Source organism: Silurus meridionalis, chromosome 20 (genome assembly GCF_014805685.1).
Source record: "Silurus meridionalis isolate SWU-2019-XX chromosome 20, ASM1480568v1, whole genome shotgun sequence".
Taxonomy (NCBI): Eukaryota; Metazoa; Chordata; class Actinopteri; order Siluriformes; family Siluridae; genus Silurus; species Silurus meridionalis.
Window position 1 is genome coordinate 11,514,369 of NC_060903.1, and position 18,837 is coordinate 11,533,205.

General features: G+C 38.0%; 1 protein-coding gene across 1 annotated transcript in view; it reads right to left on the reverse strand.

Moving 5' to 3' along the window:
* The window catches only part of LOC124402937 (cytochrome P450 7B1), a 31,208-nt gene extending 12,771 nt beyond the window's left edge, over positions 1-18,437 (reverse strand). The window contains exons 1-2 of the mRNA XM_046876385.1: positions 18,206-18,437; positions 17,143-17,279 (exon numbers count right to left, since the gene is read on the reverse strand). Coding sequence (XP_046732341.1) covers positions 17,143-17,279; positions 18,206-18,282 — 214 coding nt within the window. The 5' untranslated portion in view covers positions 18,283-18,437. The remainder of the gene's footprint in view (positions 1-17,142; positions 17,280-18,205) is intronic.
* Between the last annotated feature and the right edge of the window lie 400 nt (positions 18,438-18,837).

The window sequence follows — 18,837 nt, forward strand, 5'->3', positions numbered from 1 at the left end:
ATGTACTTTGTCTCCAACTATTTATTTACTAAACTTCAAAACATCATTGGATTTCTCTACTAACTCACAGTCTTTATTAATTATCATTAATTATTTGGCAAAGTTCCCTAGTGGTCTAGTAGTTAGGATGCGGCGCTCTCACCGCTGCGGCCCGGGTTCGATCCCCGGTCAGGGAACCGACCTCAGCCATTAGGGTTGCACAAGCCTTAGTGCCGGTCCCAAGCCCGGATAAATGGGGAGGGTTGCGTTAGGAAGGGCATCCAGCGTAAAAACGTGCCAGATCAAACATGCGGATGGTCCGCTGTGGCGACACCTTATGGGAGAAGCCGAAAGAAAGTTTATTAATTATTTGGCAAAGAAATGCATACTTATTCTATGGTCATTACCACAGGTACCAACTTTAAAGATATGTTTAGCAAATGGCTAATCACTGTACTTTTGGCCATATGCAGCTTAATGCTAAGTAATATACTCTACATGAAGCAGAAAGAAAATAGACCATGCTTTCATGTTCTCTAGGCTGTTTGGTCTCATTCCAAGTACATGAGAATTTTCTTGGTCTATTGCATTTTACTATACTTGCTTTGTATTAAATGTGAAGGCTCTTTGTCAGTAACTAGTACAATTAAGTTTTTTTTCTGTAAAAAACTGCCATGAGATTACGGTTCAAATCTAGAACACAATCTTAATCATTAAGTTTAAGCTAAAAACCTATTTGTTTGCTTAGGCCTATTGTTCTTTGATGAAGATCTGGTGGGTTTACAGGCAGGCAAATGTGGCAAAAGTACACATTCTTCACTCAAGTAGAAATACAGATACTTATGTTTTAAAAGACTGGTAAAAGTACTGACAACACTTTCATTCAAAAAATACTTCTTTACTCCATAATTCTTTACTGAAAGTAAAGAAGTTTGGGCTCTGACATGTACTTAAGTAAAAAGTAGTCATTACTACTACCTGTTTTAGTGTCATGCGGGTAACCGGACCTCATGTTAACCATCATAAAGAACACGAGCAGAGCAAATATGATGTTGATGAGGTGATCAGGAATGTCTCTGTTCTCAGTTATGTTTACATCGCTGACTTCCTCGGTCTCATCCACATTAGCTATACTTCTTGTCGCCTTCTGCCTTGCTTGTTGTTAGCTTCGTAAGCTAGCCTGTCTGTGGCGAGTGATATCCAGGAAATGATACACCAGTGGTAGATTTAAAAATCTGCGCAGTGACAAGAAATAGGTAGATGGGCTGAAAATGGCACACAATCAGAAGAGAAAATATTGATCATGTCACCAAATTAATCTAATGTAATGAGCCTGGATTGAAAATGTAAGAAGTATAAAGCACAGTTTTTTTTGTGTAAAAGATGTTATGAGTGAAAGTAATTAGTTAAAAGAGTGAATTAAAGTACTGATACCAGAAAACTCTACTTTATTATAGTAATAATTTGCACTTCATTACTTCCCACCTCTGCAGGCATGCAAATGGATGTTTTGCTATTTTCGCCTTGTTCTCCCAAAAATACATGTTCATGACAGCTGTTTGTAAAGGGAAGGAGTAGTGTGCCAGGTTAGTGAAGCTCATGAATATGAGAAGTGTGGACAAGTATGAAAGGTTGCAACTACAGAAGCAACATTGTTGGTTGGATGACATTTAAGGCAAGAAGCAGTAAAAATTTTAAACATTAAGCGTTTAGAAGGGTTGACATTTCTTCCTCTTCTTCTTTCCCATTAGGGGTCGAGACAGCAGATCATCCGTTTCCATACCCCCCTGTCCTCCACATCTGCCTCTTTCAACCCAACTACCTGCATGTCTTCCCTCACCACATCCATAAACCTCCTCCTTACCTAAATAAAGAGTGTCATAACTTCAAGATGGTGAATGAAAATTCAATAATAGATATTCATTGCTTTAATGACAAGTAGTAAAGTGCACACCTTAAACAAAAAGAACAACTAAAGTAATGAAAGTAAACTTCAAATGATGAAAAACATGGATCATTTATTAAAAACATTTCAACTGTTTAGTACAGGGATATATATCCATACAAAAAGGATATGTGTATTGGTAAGAGAGGTGGGGTTGCCATAATTGTAGTATTGTCTTTGGAAACCTTTTGGCCACAATCTTTTTTAAAAAAATGGCACGTGCTGCAAAAAAAAAAAACGAGAAGGACTCTTCTCCTGCCGAGTCAAATGATTAACCGGGACATTCTGAGGGTGAGGCTAGTGGCGATCCTGAGTTAAGTCTGGCCATGACAAAGGCGCTTCAACATATGACCGAGAAGATTTCAAAAACAATAAATGCCAAATTGACCTTTTAGCTGAGATTGTACATATTCATTCTCAGCAATTGGAGAACTGCAAGACTTGCCTGGATGAGGGGGAATGAAGAATCGCAGCTGCATTACTCACTGATCACGTATACGATTTAGAGAACAGAGGACGGCGCAAAAACGTTTGCGTTCTCGGCTTACCAGAAGGGGCAAAAGGTTCTAACACGGTGTCATTTCTCCAAAAATGGATCCCAGAGTTTCTTCCGTTTGCAGACTAAAGGTGGCTACATCAAGATTAACAGGGCTCATCGCACTCTAGCTTCCAGACCAGGTGTCAAAGAGAGAAGATTTCTCCGCCGCTGTGCTCTGTAAGTGCAGGCAATTTAATTCAGCTAAACAACACTTGCAGGAGGTTGGAGCCTGCTATGCAATGTTATACCCAGCTAAGCTGCAAGTAACCATTGGGAACACCACCCAGGTTCTATGCACACCTGCAGTGGTCTTAGAGTTTATTAATCAGAAGGAGCAGCATGTACAACCTGCTGCAAATGACAGTCCTCCGGTCAAATCTGTGTCTGATTCTTAAATGGCGATGTTGTTCAAACTAAGCCTTGCGGTGCCTGGATTAGTGTTGAATAATAGACTCGAACTTTTCACTCTAATTTACATTCTTCACTTTTAAGTGAATATATAGCTGTTGCTGAGCGGTGCGGACAATGTTGATAAGCTTGTTTACTTCTTGAGTGAGTTGTTTTTGAATGTGTTCTGTTCAAGATTTACTGAACGGAAAGGATGGTTCTTTGGGACTTGAGTTCCCTTTATAAAAAGGGAATATGCTTCCTTTTCTTTGTTCCTTTTTCTTCTTTTCCTTAGCTAATCTGTTTTTTCTTTTTTATGGTTATCATCTTCCAATTATGTTACGTTTGGTTCCTCAATTTCAGTATATGTTCCACTGCCCAGAAATGTGTTACAGTGGAACCCCGTTGTACGAGCAAACAGAGATACGAGCAACCTCGCTCGCAAAATTTTACCCTGTTTCACGAGCAAATTTCGAAGGCACGAGCAAACTCACGCTGCCGGTTCCCCGTTTTCGGCGGAGGGTCGCATCAGTCGCTTAGTTGATGACGTAGCACTCGGTCGCTCTCGTTGTTCAGTGCAGCAAAAACGCATGTATCTTAGTGACGAGTCCGGCAAGATGGCAGGCTGAACACATGTGCTCTTACTAAGCGGCTTAGTTATCTCCCGTTTTCTCAATTACACCTACCAAGAGTGATATTTAAGTTTTGTGTTACTGTTACGGGCCTCCAAAATGCGAAAATCTCAACAGACAACTCACCCAAGGATTGTTATTCCTTCGGCTCAACGCGTGGCTCAAACTTCAGCTTCAGAAATGGAAACAGAGACTGATCCATTAGAAAAACGACGTGATTCCTCTCACTTTACACCCACTAAAACGAAAAAGCTAAAATATCAAGAAGACGACATCACTAACGCTACTCTGCTGCAAGCCATTACTTCCCTGACTGCTCGCTTCGACTCACAAGATGAAAAGCTAGAAGAAATGACGAACCAAATGCGAAGCAACAGCATAATGATAGCGGAGATCTCCAAAGCTGTTGAATTTAACTCTGGTGAGATTAAAGAATGCAAAGAAAAGTGCAACGAGATGAGCAAATCGGTCCTGAAAATAACTGCTGCTCAGAACGACCTGGAAAACAGAACATCAGATCTTGAACGATATAAGAGAAGATGGAATCTCCGGATCAACGGCATGAAGGAAAAGTCTGAAGAGGATGCCCAGCGAGGTGATTGGCCTGATTGCTGAAATTGCTCCGCACTTGATACAGAAATTGGACGATATTGTTGACATAGTGCACCGGATCGGTAAGAAGGAGCCAGGAAGACCAAGACAGATGATCGTACAATTCACAATGCGGAAATACAGGGACGAAATATGGAAATCGACGAAAAACTCTTCTATCTGCCTAAACCGTGGAGTCAGGTTTGTGGAAGACTTCACGAAGGAGGACCGAAACGCCCGTGCGGTTTTGTGGCCTCTGATTGCTCAAGCGCGTAAAGAAGGGAAAAAAGCGTACTGCAGAGGTCCGTTTGGTTATATTGAAGGAAGGCGCATTGACCCAACAAAACCCTGCACTTGAACTCTCTTACGGGTAGGATGGTGTGAGAGATGATAATTTGGAGAAATACTAGGTTGCGAGGTATGTACTCGGTTAGCTGTCACCCGGTTAGTACATATCTGTTGGCAGTCAGTGTTTGTTTGTTTTCTACCTTCAAAACAATTTTTTTTTTATGTTTCCAGTTAAGTTACCGTTTTCATTACTTTCTTTAAATGCATTCAAAACAAGGTCAAAAAAAAGGCTATGTTTTTATTTTGTAAAGGAACTGGTTCGCATTGTATTTTTTTACAAGAGACACACTCTACTGTTGCTGATGCTGCTTTTTGGTCGAGTCAATGGGGAGATAAAGTGTTACTAAGCCACGGATCCTCCCACTCTGCAGGAACTGCGATCTTATTTAACAACTGTCCAGGGAAAGTTATCTCTGTCAAAACTGATTCTAATGGACATTGGGTTGCAATTGTGGTGAATATTGAATCCGTCTTTTTTATTTTGATTAATATTTATGGTTATAATAATGTAAAACAAAATCAGCAGCTTTTTGCTGATGTTTCTTGTTTAGTTTGTGATTTCAAGAAGTTATTCCCAACAGATAATATTGTTATAGGTGGAGACTTCAATGTTACACCAGATGAAACTCTTGACAGACATCCACCTAAAAGTAGTACCCCTCAACTTAACTCTATGATTACAAATTTTTGCAATAATCTTAAAGTATTGGATGTATGGAGACATCTTAACCCTAACACCAAACAGTTTTCTTGGTTTAGACCCAATGCCTCTAGCAAATCGAGGATCGACTATTGGTTAATTTCAGATAATTTGTTATATTTTGTTAAGCATTGCATTATTTCACCAGCACCTCTAACAGATCACTGTGCTATTACCTTGGATGTTACGCCAACACGTAAAGTTTTACATAGTAAGGGATATTGGAAATTTAATTCTGATTTGCTTGTAAATGAGGGATTTTGTGCTAAGCTAAAAGATTTAATTAGGGAAATTGAACATAGTAATGACTTCAGTTCTCATAAAGCCAGGTGGGAGTTCCTTAAATTTAAAATTTGTGAATTTTCTATAAACTATAGTAAAATGCTTGCCAAAATAAGAAGACAAAATGAACACAAAATTATATCTGAAATTAATAAGTACTGCATTAAAATTTCTCTGAGTAGCTCAGAGAAAAGTAATTTTATTTCTCTTCAAACACAACTGGATAACTTGTACATTAAAAAAGCTAAGGGTGCATACATTCGCTCGAAAGCCAAGTGGATAGAAGAGGGAGAGAAGAGCACGGCCTATTTTTGTAGGTTAGAAAAAAGACGGCAATCCAAAAACAGTATTGTTTCCCTAATGGTAAATGATGTTGAAAATACTGATCCTAAAATAATAAGCAAAGAAATACATAATTTCTACAGTAACTTGTATTTATCTAATTTTCCTCCGAAAGAGTGTGATGACTTTTTTGAGAAAATTATAAATTTTATCCCTAAGATTGACAATAAATTAAGAGATCTTTGTGATGCACAATTATGTATGGAAGAACTCGATTTAGCTGTACAGAAACTCAAATCAAACAAATCAAATGGTCCTGACGGCCTTACAGGAAATTTTTAAACATTTTTTTGGGACGATTTAAAAATGTTACTGTTTAATGCCCTTATTGAATCTATTGAAGATGGTTCATTCGGCCCCACAATGAGTCAAGGCTTGATTACATTAATCCCCAAACCAGATAAAGATCATAGATTTTTAGATAATCTCCGCCCAATCACTTTACTTAACAGTGACTATAAAATTTTCACACACGTCTTTGTCAATCGATTGAAAGAAGGACTTAATGGAGTAGTTAATGAGGTTTAATCGGGATTTCTTAAAGAAAGATCCATTCACAATAATATAAGGCTAGTAATGGATTTGGTAGAATACAATCACTTGATAGAGGATGATGGATATATTCTTTTCTTAGACTTTAAGAAAGCCTTTGATATGTTAGAACATAGGTTTTTATTTAAAGCTTTGGTTTTGGTGAGCACTTTGTCAATATTATAAAAATGATCTATAAAGGTATGAACAGTTCTATTTCTCTTCCCTATGGTACATCACAAAGATTTCCTGTTAGTCGTGGAATAAGGCAGGGATGCCCTCTGTCCCCTCTTTTATTCATCTTGGCTGCGGATATGTTGTCTACTTTAGTTATTCATGATCAAACGGTACAAAAATTTAAAGTTTTTGGTAAAAGTATAGCAATTAGTCAATTGGCAGACGATACTACACTGTTCTTAAAAAACAAAGACCAAATTCCTCTGGCTATCTCATTAGTTAATGTTTTTTCTAAGGCATCAGGACTCCAGTTGAATCTAAGCTAATGTGAACTTCTTGCCCTACATCAGAGTGATAGTGCTTGTTTGCATAATATTCCGGTAAAAGATAAAGTGAAATATCTAGGCATTATAGTTACCAAAGACCAGAAAATAAGTACAAAAGAAAATTTTGATAATAACTTGCAAAAAGCAAACCGAATATTAAATTGCTGGTTACAAAGAGACATTTCCATCTTTGGCCGAATCTTGCTAACAAAGATTGAATATTTATCGAGACTGATTTATCCCACTCTTTCTTTGGCTCCTCCCTCAAATTTCATTAAAATTTGTTCCCTTTAAAAGTGATAGTTGTTCTAACAAATATATAAGACAGGTCATTTTACAAACCTGTTATCCTTGTCAAGTTAAAAGAAACAATTTAGATCATATGTTTGAGAAGAAAACTGTGATTTATCTTAGAACTGCTTACTTGAAATTTCCTGTTCCTCCTAAAGCTAAAGAAATACACTTCAAAATTTTAAATGAGATTTATCCTTCTTACAAATTCCTAAATCAGAAATTTAATATAGAAATTGTCCCCTGTTCCTTTTGTAAAAGCCATTCTGAAGACACAGATCATATATTTCTCTTGTGCAACTTCTCCAAACTCTTCTGGGTATCAATTCAGGACTGGCTGATAGGAAAAGAGGTGGTTGTTGATAGTTTTGTTTTTTCTTTACATCATATTTTATTTGGAGTACCTAAAGACTGTTGTGCTAATTCTTTTTTGCTAAATAACATTGTAATATTAGCAAAATATTTTATTCATAAATGTAGGTTCTTTAAATCCCCCCCACTACTTATTGTATTCAAAAATGACTTAAAAAGTTTTTCCAAAGCCCTTAATAAGATGAAAGGTCAGAGTGCTGTGAAGCTGCTTTATTTATTGACATCGTTTAATTTATTGTGATACTGCCCCCAATGTTTATCTTTATCTTTATTATAAGGCTGTTATGTTGTTGTTAGGGGGTTATTGAGTAGAGAGGATATAAGCCCTTTTGAATGTGTATTCCCTGCCAGGCTTTGCTCCTGAGCTTTTCACTAAGGCTTTTTCAGATCTGTTGGACATTGCGTCTGGCACAGTTTTAACTGTCCCTCTAAGCAATCTAAAACTTTATCCGTTTTGTGTGAAGAGTTTGGCTACAGTGATGTCTGACGTACTCTTAACCCACTGCAAATAGAATTTACATTTTACTTCCCTCCTCATAAGTCATATTCTAGAATAGATTATTTTTTTGTTCCTAGTGCAATTTTGCAATATATCTCCAGTTGTAATACTGAGAAAGGCCAGTGTCTCTCTTATTTAAAAAAATAAAGAAAAAGATCCAGAGATTTGTGGTTCCTACAGACCGATCTCTTTTTAAAACGTAGATTTGAAGCTGGGCAGCTGCTCTCCAAAATCCTCGCAATGCGAATAGAGAAAATACTTTCCTCTATAATTGACGAAGACCAAACAGGTTTCATTAAGGGTAGAAGTTCTAGTAACACTATATCAGGCGACTTCTTACTGTCTACTTTACTCTGCACTTCTTGCAGCCGTTGTCACAAACACCCACATCTCGGACAATTGCAATCTTTTTCGGGGCACTAAACAGGGATGTCCCCTCTCCCTGCTGCTGTTTGCCTTAACGATATAGCCACTGGCTCAGGCAATTAGGGGGGACATGACCATGTCTGGAGTGTTGGTGGGTGCTTAAGAGCATAAAATCTCCCTTTATGCTGATGATATCCTGCTTTTTCTAAAAAATTTGAGTCTCCTGTGCCAAGTTTGGTGGAGATTATTAGCTAATTTGGGAAATTCTCAGGGTACAAAATACAATTTTCCAAATTGGTTTTTGCTTTACACTTAAGACAACCAAGCGCACGCGTAATTAATGTCTTCCATTTCATTTAAAGTTTCGGAATCTGGCTTTACATATTTAGGAATCAAAATTACCCCCACAATTGGTCAACTGTCTAAAGCTACTTTTATACCACTGTTGGAAAAATGTCAGAATTATCTAATTAGATGGTCAGATCTTCCTCTCTCCTGGTTTGGGAGGATTGCCCTGGTGAAGATGAATGTAATGCCCAGGGCTTCTTTATCCACACCAGGTTGCACACGATGCACTTTATGTGGCAAGGACACTTACTAGTCCTTAGACCTACTGCATCAGCTATATATGGTTGAAATGACAATAAAAGCTTCTTGTCTTGACTTGAAATGATACCGTTCCTATTGCTGAATAAAAGAATAATGGAATTGAACGAGTGGCTTAGTTCATTTATATGGAATAAGCGGAAGCCTAGACTAAAACTCTCTATATTGCAGCTTCTAGTTCTTCTGGGGGCTTGTATTTGCCAAATATGAGAAAATATCAGTTAGCCTGCCATTGTGTGATGATAGAGTTCTATGGAATGCGTGGAAGGCCTGGTTTATTATACGTAGGATAGAGGGCAGAGCTGGATGGTCTTCTTCTCTAACTCCTATTTACAATAACCCAGAGTTTGCACCAAGTCTGTCTGACTCTGGTTTTAAAAACTTTGAACACCTATAGGATAAACAGACTCTGTGGTTTGTTTACTGAAAGTTCTTTAATGATTAAATATAAGATGCCCAGATTGAATTTTTTATTTATTTAAATTAGGGACTATATCTAAAAATACTACTCTGGTCACCAATTTCTCCATGTCAGTTAAGTAGAAGTGTTTGCTGAACCCCCCATTGTGTAAGCAGATAACTAATTTTTATAGCGCTCTCTGTTCATACAAGATGGTGAACACCGAGGAGCTTAAAGGACTTTGGGAGAGGGAATTACAATCAACCATCACAGAGGAGGAATGGGAACTGATCTGGAGTCAGGCAAATAAGATTTCTATTTGCAATAGTGCCAAAGCTATTCAGCTCAGGATTGTGCATAGATTGCATATTACACCACTTCTTAGAAGCAGGTTTGACTCAAGTAATTCACCATTATGTGTTAAATGTAAGATTACACCCACTTATTATAGAATTGTCCTGTAATTAGAAATTATTGGTCAAAAGTTTTTATTAGCCATATGTTTGGACTGGAGCTACAGATAGACCCGTTGTCTTTGATTTTGTCTTTAACACCAGCGGAACAAATTTATTTGATATTCTAGCCTTTGACATTTAGACTTCACATTAACATCACAACATTGTGCAAAGAATTGTATATGGAATGCGATTGATAAGATCACAATCAGTAGCAACCATTTCCCAAGTTGCAAAATTGGAAAAGAGGATATTCCACACCGGAAATTTAAATCTAGTGAATTGCAAAAACTTTATAAAATAAGTGACAAGAATGTTAGGGATATACAGAGTATAAGATTATAGAGGAATTGAAGTAAAATGTGATTTTCTTTAAAAGTGATTTTTCTTGATTTTGTTGAGCATAAGCACAATTGTTCAGAACAAAATTCAAAACAGCCAAAAAACAAGATCCACTGGAGAAAATATTGTGGTAAAATTGGAAAGAAAGAAAACATTAATACAAAATTAATAATAAAATAATAAAGAATATCATAAAATGTGGGGAATTATAAGAAAGATCGAAGACATATTCTAATAGACAATTACAAGTTCTTTCAATAATATTTGTTTGGTCCAGTTAAAGCAGGGGTGGCCAACCCGCGGCTTGCGAGCCGCATGTGGCTCTTTGGCTGGTTTCATGCGGCTCTTACGTTCATATCGATTTTTGAGACTTAAATGAGCTTGCCCCCTACTGGGAAACTTTTCGGTATATCAGACCTTGGCATGAGGCCAATCATAAATTATGGGATGCACCGAGAATTTCGGAAATCCCTAAATCACCGAAACAACACGGCAGAAACACATTTGTAATGACGCAATAAAAAAGCGCAGCAGCACACGGTTATCTGGATAAAAGCCACATGTGTGCGGTGTGTGGATAGCGATGTGCAAAACATGCAATGCTGAAATTTCAAGAGGGGTGTATCTGCAAAGAGTTTCTCCAAGTCGCAGAAAAGTAAAGTCAATCCGAGCATGCGCACTCCGTCTGTAGAAGACGTTTTTGAAAAGGCAGGAAAGTTTTCCAGCGAACACAAAAAATTATGGATTTCATTGACTTTTGAATTGAATTTTCATTTCGGTGCATCCCTAAAATATTATCGTTGGTGTGGCCCTCTGAAGGAATGCCAAAAGTCCCACTAAGTAACATGCATAGTAAGGGGAAAAACGCTATTGTAAATTATTATATTTTTGTTTGTGGACTTGGTTAAACTAAGAGTGTGTGTGTGTGAGACAGTGCACACAATGTTCATTGTTGAAAATGACTGTCCTGTGGTCTTAGAACTGTAGGAGTCAATTTCTGTCATTATGTTGGTGTGTGACATTTACAATAAATCTGGCTGAGCAGAGGTGTGTGTGTGTGTGTGTAAGAGGAAGGGATGGGTGATGTTCATGTGTGCCCATGTGTATGATGTGGCTCTTTGCGGGAACACAGTGAAAAATGTGGCTCTCGGTCTCTGACTGGTTGGCCACCCCTGAGTTAAAGGATGAGGACAAAATGATATGATGATGAATCATAATAAAAGAGTTAAACTCATAATAAAATCATATCCAAAAGCAAAATCTGATGGCCTTGCTAGGGCAGTTCAGCCTGACATGCTCCCTGATATGGCTGACGAGGTGGCCTCTCAAGCCAAGACCTAACCAAAGGTTGATGAGATGGCCTCACAATCCTAGCTTCAGCCAAAGGTCAACGAGACAGCATACCAAGCCAAGCCCCAGAGGTCAGACTGGGGCTCGGTGGTGGTAAAGATGTCCTGAAGAGGTGCTGGATAATTAGGTAACTTCTGCAGACAGCTAAAAAAGGTGCTTGGTGTGACATCTGGAAATAGAAAGGAAGACAAAGAGACATGGTGGTGGAATGAGGAAGTGCAGGAAAGCATAAGGTGAAAGAGGTTGGCGGCACAGAATTTGGATCGGCAGAGTGATGGGAAAAGTAACCAGGTGTACAAGGAGATGCGGCAGCAGATGTGGCAAAAGCCAAGGAAAAGGCATATGAGGAGCTGTAGGAGAATTTGGATACGGAAGGAGAAAAAGATTTGTACCGATTGGCCAGGCAGAGGGACTGAGCTGGGAAGGATGTGCTCCAAGTTAGAGCAATAAAGGATAGAGATGGAAGTGTGTTGACTAATGAGGAAAGTGTGTTGATAAGATGGAGGGAGTATTTTATGCAGCTGATGAACAAGTAAAATGAGAGAGAGAAGGTTGGATGATGTGGAGAGTGAAGCAGGAAGTGGATAGGATTAGTAAGGAGGAAGTGAGAGCAGCGATAATGAGGATGAAGAGTGGAAAGTCAGTTGTAATAGATGACATAACAGTAGAAGCACAATTAACACGATTGTTTAACACGATTCTGGAAGGTGAGAGGATGCCTAAGGAATGGAGAATGGTTTTATGCTGAGGACATGGACTACAGATGCATTATTTGCTTTGAGAATGTTGATGGAGAAGTATAGAAAAGGTCAGAAGGAGTTGCATTGTGTGTTTGTGGATTTAGAGAAAGCGTATGACAGGGTGCCGAGAGAGGAGATGTGGTATTGTATGAGGAAGTCAGGTGTGTCAGAAGTATGTGAGGGTGGTGCAGGTCATGTATGAGCACTGTATGACAGCAGTGAAGTGTGAAGTAGGAATGACAGACTGGCTCATGGTGGAGGTCGGACGGCATCAAGGATCGCCTCTAAGCCCTTTCCTGTTGGCATTGGTGATAGACTAATTAAAGGACGAGGTCAGACAGGAGTCTCCGTGGACTATGATGTTTGCGGATGATATTGTGGTGAGAGTAGGGAGCAAAGCAGGTTGAGAAAAGCTTGGAGAGCTGGAGGTATGTGCTGGAGAGAAGGGGAATGAAAGTCAGTAGTAGTAAGACAGAGTATGTGTGTGAATGAGAGGGAGGGCAGTGGAGTTGTGCAGTTGCAGGGAGAAGAGGTGGAGAAGGTGGAGGAGTTTAGGTACCTGTGATCAACAGTGCAAAGTATTGCAGAGAGTGTTAGCGACGTGAAGGAAAGAGCGCAGGCAGGGTGGAGTGGGTGGAGAAGAGTGGCAGGAAGGAGTAAAAGAGGAAGGCCAAGAAGGAGGTTTATGGATATAGCAAGGGAAGACATGCAGAATATTTGGTTTGAAAGAGACAGATGTAGAGGACAGAGTAGTATAAAGCTGAATGATCAGCTGTGGCGACCCCTAATGGGAGCAGCCAAAAGAAGTAGATGATGCATACGCAAAAGAAAAATACTCAAAGAGTGAGTAACCACAGTGACACTACACTAAGTCTAGTTTCTTTTTTATAACATTGGCATTGTTGTGTACATTTTTGAAGTTTAAAAATAATTGTAAAAATGCCTAAAGCGTTTAAAGTGCCAGGCGGAGACAAAAAAACTTGCGGCCCGGCACTTAACACATTCCTGAGGAAACTCAGATTGTAACTATGTTCTGCACGTAAAAAGGATTACTTTCAGGACACGTCACTGCATGAACATAGCAGAATCCGGAAGAATTTGGAAACAGTAAACTCCCACTTAATTTCAAGTTTGTCGGATGTATTCGATTAAAAACAAACCCAGATGCATAAATGTCTAAGAACACCCATGTAACTCAAGTCACTGGACATACTCGGGAAACCGTGACATTTGACGGAATAAAATGCATAAAATACAGCTAGTTGTGAGGACTGCTGGTGGCTCCTGAAAGGTGTTAGATGTCTGCTGTGATCCTAATGGGAGGGAAAAAGCTGGCTGTATTGTAGATCAAACACTACACTATTATAGAAAGAAGTTCATACAAAGTTATTTAATCATAATGTAAATTTACCTATCAATGGTGATATAATAAATGGTAATAAAAATAGCTATTTTTGACAACCACACAAAATATCTTTGATTAAATTGTTATTTTTTATAAAACTCACTCATTTTTAAAATATGATATAATACCTGAAGAGGACCGATTTATTTAAGCCTATATTGACAGAACAGGTACTACACAAACTGAAAACAAGTATCAATTTAATACACAATAGTAAAATAATAGGGTTTCTACTGAAGTTAGAGCTCTGTACCAAAATATTCCGGTACTAAAATTGATTTACTGTCCTTTGTATATGTGACAAATAAAGGCTATTCTATTCTACAGCCATTATTGTCAGTAAACCCTAAATGATAACAGCTGTAAGTCATGTAACCATGCAAAGCCACATGTCCTATTCATTACTTTTATGTTTTTGTATGCTTGTCAGGACCATATTAATGTGTGTATCTTGTTTTAGAGCAGTTAAAATTTGGTGCTTTGAGTACAATTTATTCATACTGACCACTAGATGTTCAACATGGCACCTCATGTCAAAGACTCTCTGAGGATTTCAGAATTAGAATTGTTGCTCTCCGCAAAGATGGCAGAGGATATAAAAAGAGCGGTGTCACCCTAAAACTGAGTTACAGTACAGTGGTAAGGGTCATACAGAGGTTTTCCAATACAGGTTCCATTTGGAACAGGCCACACAAGGTTCGATCAAAGAAGTTAAATCCTTGTGCTATATGTCAGGTGCAAAGCTGCTTCAAAACACAGACACAAAAAGCCGCCAGCATTGCTTTAGAGGTTACAGAAATGGAAAGGTCTGCTTGTCAGTGTTCAGACCATACACTGCCCACTGCAACAATGAATGGCCACTGTCCCAAAAGGAAGCCTCTTCTGAAGCTGACATACAAGAAAGCCAACAAACAGTTAGCTGCAGACAACATGTCCAAGAGCATGAATTACTGGAACCATGTCCTGTGGTCTGATGAGAAAGAGATAAACTTGTCTGGCTCAGATGCTGTCCATCATGTGTGGCAACACCCTGTTAAAGAGCACCAAGAAAACTGTGTCTTGCCTACAGTCAAGCATGGTGGCCGTAGCATCAATGTCTGGGACTGCATGAGTGCTGCTGGTTCTGGAAAGCTGCGGTTCATTGAAAGCAACATGGAATCCAACATGTACTGTGACATTCTAAAGCAGAACATTATGGCGCCATGTTACTAACATCCAGCAGTATACCCCTCACATTTCAGTAACCATTTATTTTTGTATATTTTTCCAAGGGAAAATACTAGATTTAGTAGGTTTAGTAGATTTAGACTAGGTTTTTTTCATCTTTGAACTCTTCCATGGAGACCATTTTTCCCAGTCTCTTTCTTATTGTGGAGTCATGAACACTGGCCTTAACTGAGGCAAGTGAGGCCCGCAGTTCTGTGGATGTTGTTGTGGGGTCTTTTGTGACCTCTTGGATGAGTTGTCACTGTGCTCTTGGGGTCATTTTGGTTGGCCGGCCACTCCTGGGAAGTTTCTCCACTGTTCCATGTTTTTGCCATTCGTGAATAATGGCTCTCACTGTGGTTAGCTGGAGTCCCAAAGCTTTAGAAATGGCTTTATAACCCTTTCCAGACTGATAGATCTCAATTACTTTCTTTCTAATTCGTTTCTGAATTTCTTTAAATCTCGGCATGATGTCTAGCTTTTGAGGATCTTTTGATCTACTTCACTTTGTCAGGCAGGTCCTATTTAAGAGATTTCTTGATTGTGAACAAGTGTTGCAGTAATCAGGCCTGGGTGTGGCTAGAGAAATGTAACTCAGGTGTGATAAACCACAGTTTTAACAGGGGGGAAAACACTTTTACACAGGGCCATGTAGTTTTGGATTTTGTTTTCCCTCAATAATAAAAACCTGCATATAAAAACTGCATGTTGTGTTCACTTGTGTTATCTTTTACTAATATTTAAATTAGTTTGATGATCTGAAACATTAAAATGTAATAAATGTGCAAAAAAAAAAAAAAAAAAGAAATCAGGGGGCAAACACTTTCACACCACTGTATGAAAGGCAATATTTCATTTTTAGAAACCAATATTAGAATCATGTGCGTCAGTTAGTCTGAGAAAATGTAAGTAGAATTCAGACTTTCATTTGAAGCTCATCCTGATCATATTACTATGATCTTTTATTCCAGTAATATAAAATGTCAGTACAAAAAAGTTAACAAGAACGATCTGATCACTTAAAAGTTTCATTCAAAAACACTAATTGAATATAACAGAGTGAATTTACCTAGTTAGCTAGTTTAACATAATTAAACAAGAACAATAAAGAAAACAGCTTTTTATACAAACATCCTAATCAGTATCAGCAGTAAGTTTCATTCTCTTAAAACATATACTTATATTGATAAGGATGTTTGTATAAATAGTTGTGGAACACTTTTTGCAAACTCTTATGAAGAAAATCATAAGAGGGGGGGGGGACACAAATACAAATTGTACTTACAGTATAAAGACAGTGTCCCCACAGTGAAAAACTTTGTTTCTATCATTATTCTTGTAGCACAGAGACTGCGTCAATTACAATGGTAATTTAAAGTGCTTTACATAAATAAAGTAAAACTATCATAAAAGAAAAAAATAATCACAACAATAAAAACAAGGAATTAAAAAAAAGGTTTAACATTTTATTTACAAATTAAGACATTTAAGAACAATAGAAATTGATTATAAAAATACAGTGTGGTCAGTTCAGATGTAGCACAGTGATCATTTAGTAAATGCACAGATAAACAATATGCTAATTGTGTGTTAATATTAACATTATACCAAGTCGTCCCAAATAAAACACTGCATGGGAAACGGCTTTGGTGTGTTAGTGTCAGTGCACTATGCTACAAGCTATTGTAAACAAGCTAAAGTTCACTAGATAAGTCATATTTTAATCGCTAATAGAGCAGATTCACGGAAAATTACATCGCTAATCAGCATTTTTGCCGCAACTAATTTATGAATGAGTCTGCATCAATTACATTAAAGAGAATCGCTTTATTTAAAGTGAATAAAATACCCTAGTTAATGGAGTTGAACATTAATAGAGCCGCAGACACACCTGACTCGTGTGTGTAGAGAAGGTGAGATGAACTGGGAAACAGGCAGAGGGTCAAACCACTGTGAGGAAGGGGAGGGGGAACTCAACTGTTTATAAATGCATTTTTGCGGGGGGGGGGTGTTCTACTTACACAATTATTTTAGGTATACATACACATATGTTTCATATAATAAAGAATACATATAATAGAGTGCGATTTTTTTAAATAATTATTTTTTTTTAGGGGGGTGGACAACCCTCGGATGGGGGGTGGGGGGTGGGTGGGGTGAGAAGACGGACATGTCCCCTCCGTCCCCCCCGGGATTTACGCCCATGGTTGCACCTACTACTCAAGCGTTTCATAACTGATCATTATTTGCTTTTTCCCCCTTTGCTCTTGTTTGCTGATAAAATCACTGTGCCTCATTTGTTTAAGTGTTTGCACTGTTTTGGTGGTTGTACCTGCAATCAGTACAGTGAAGACATCTCCGTGATACTTCTGTAGATGTTGTAAGAACTGAAAGGAATCTTTCTTAAATTCCAGAGATTTCCCCAAAAATGGAATCCATCCTTTTATCAGTGGAGGCTCTCCTTCTCTCCTTTAAACACACACGTTTCATTGACAGTGGAACTTTAAGATGTTTCAGTTTGACAAATACATCTTAAGTGAATTACATATTGTATTATTTAATGTCTAATACCACAGGAAAAACATTCCTTTGTCATTGTTAATGATAATTGAGTAATTTCTCTCTCAGAGGTTACTAAGGCAAATTAATTTGCTAAAGACCCATATATCACAGACGTGCAGTCAGGAGAGACAGGAGGCATATAATGATATGTTATCAATGCCATTTATCTATAATTCTGGTCGCTTTACTAAAAATCGGCGATTTTTAGGAGTTCTGTAATTCCCAGGAAAGCACAATGTCGAGAGTCCTGCATCACCTCTTCACACTGAACTGAGCGCGGAATAAGCGCGTGACAATTTATGTGAACATTACAAATATACTGTTAGAAGACCTCGTATTTGTAAATGTAAATATTTGCATAACAGTATGTCACCGCCTTTCATACAGCATTCTTGATCACTTATTTCACATATCTGTCTTGTCGCAACCGATAAAACTTCAATAAAAAGTACCATAAGAGGGAGCCATTACCCCTGCCGCGATGACGAGGGCGTGCAAGAACCCATGTGACACATTGTTATCATTAGACACATTGCCTAACCAAATCAAATGTTTGAGAATGTAATCATTTAATGTATTTGGGGTTTATATAATCAGTTAAGCCCAGTTGTTTATGAACATGACAAATAGAGACTTTATATTACTGTCCAATTGGCTTGGCAATCCGAAATGATTTTCAACTACCAAAAGTTGATTTATTACCAAATGTTCAATACACATTTCAATTATAAATATCAGTAGCAAAAGTGGAAGTAATAATACATAATAAGCATAAACACCCAAGTACTGAAAATGTATGTTAACCAATGAATTACATAAGGGAAAATTCTCACCGTCTTCTGCTGGACAGCATAAGAAGCAAAAGAATGGAAGCTGTGCCCAAAGTTATCGTCAGTAAAATGTCCAACATTGCAACAGCTTAAATAAATCACGGCACTCGGAATTGGTTTTAAAATGAATTTCTTCAGTAACTTCCTTTAGTGCGCACATGTGACGCCGAACAAACTCTAACGAACTCTACTGAATTTACCAGTAGGAGACCGCAGCGGGGCGGTCCGTGCGCATGCGCACAGAATTTAAAAGCACAGATCACGCTACACTACGCTGTCTGTTTTACCCAAACATTTTGCCAAGAAACAAAAAAATATTATAAGTAAAAAAAATTAAATATCCGGAAAATATTTTAGCATAAACCTACAACTCTCAGGAATACATAGCACAATGAATACATAAACACAATACTTTATCATTCATACATTTCTCAAGTCCATTTCACAGGCATTTAAAAAACATCCTGTGCGTGCGTGTGTTTTTGTGTGTATAAAGAACTCTGTCTTTTTTATTTCAGTTCCAATAAGTAATACTTTAAGCACTTACATGCATGAACTTAAAAAATAAACAGATCTTGGCCTCCATCTGTAAGGTCTAAAAAGTTGCAGAAAAGGGATTTTTGTTGACCAGTATA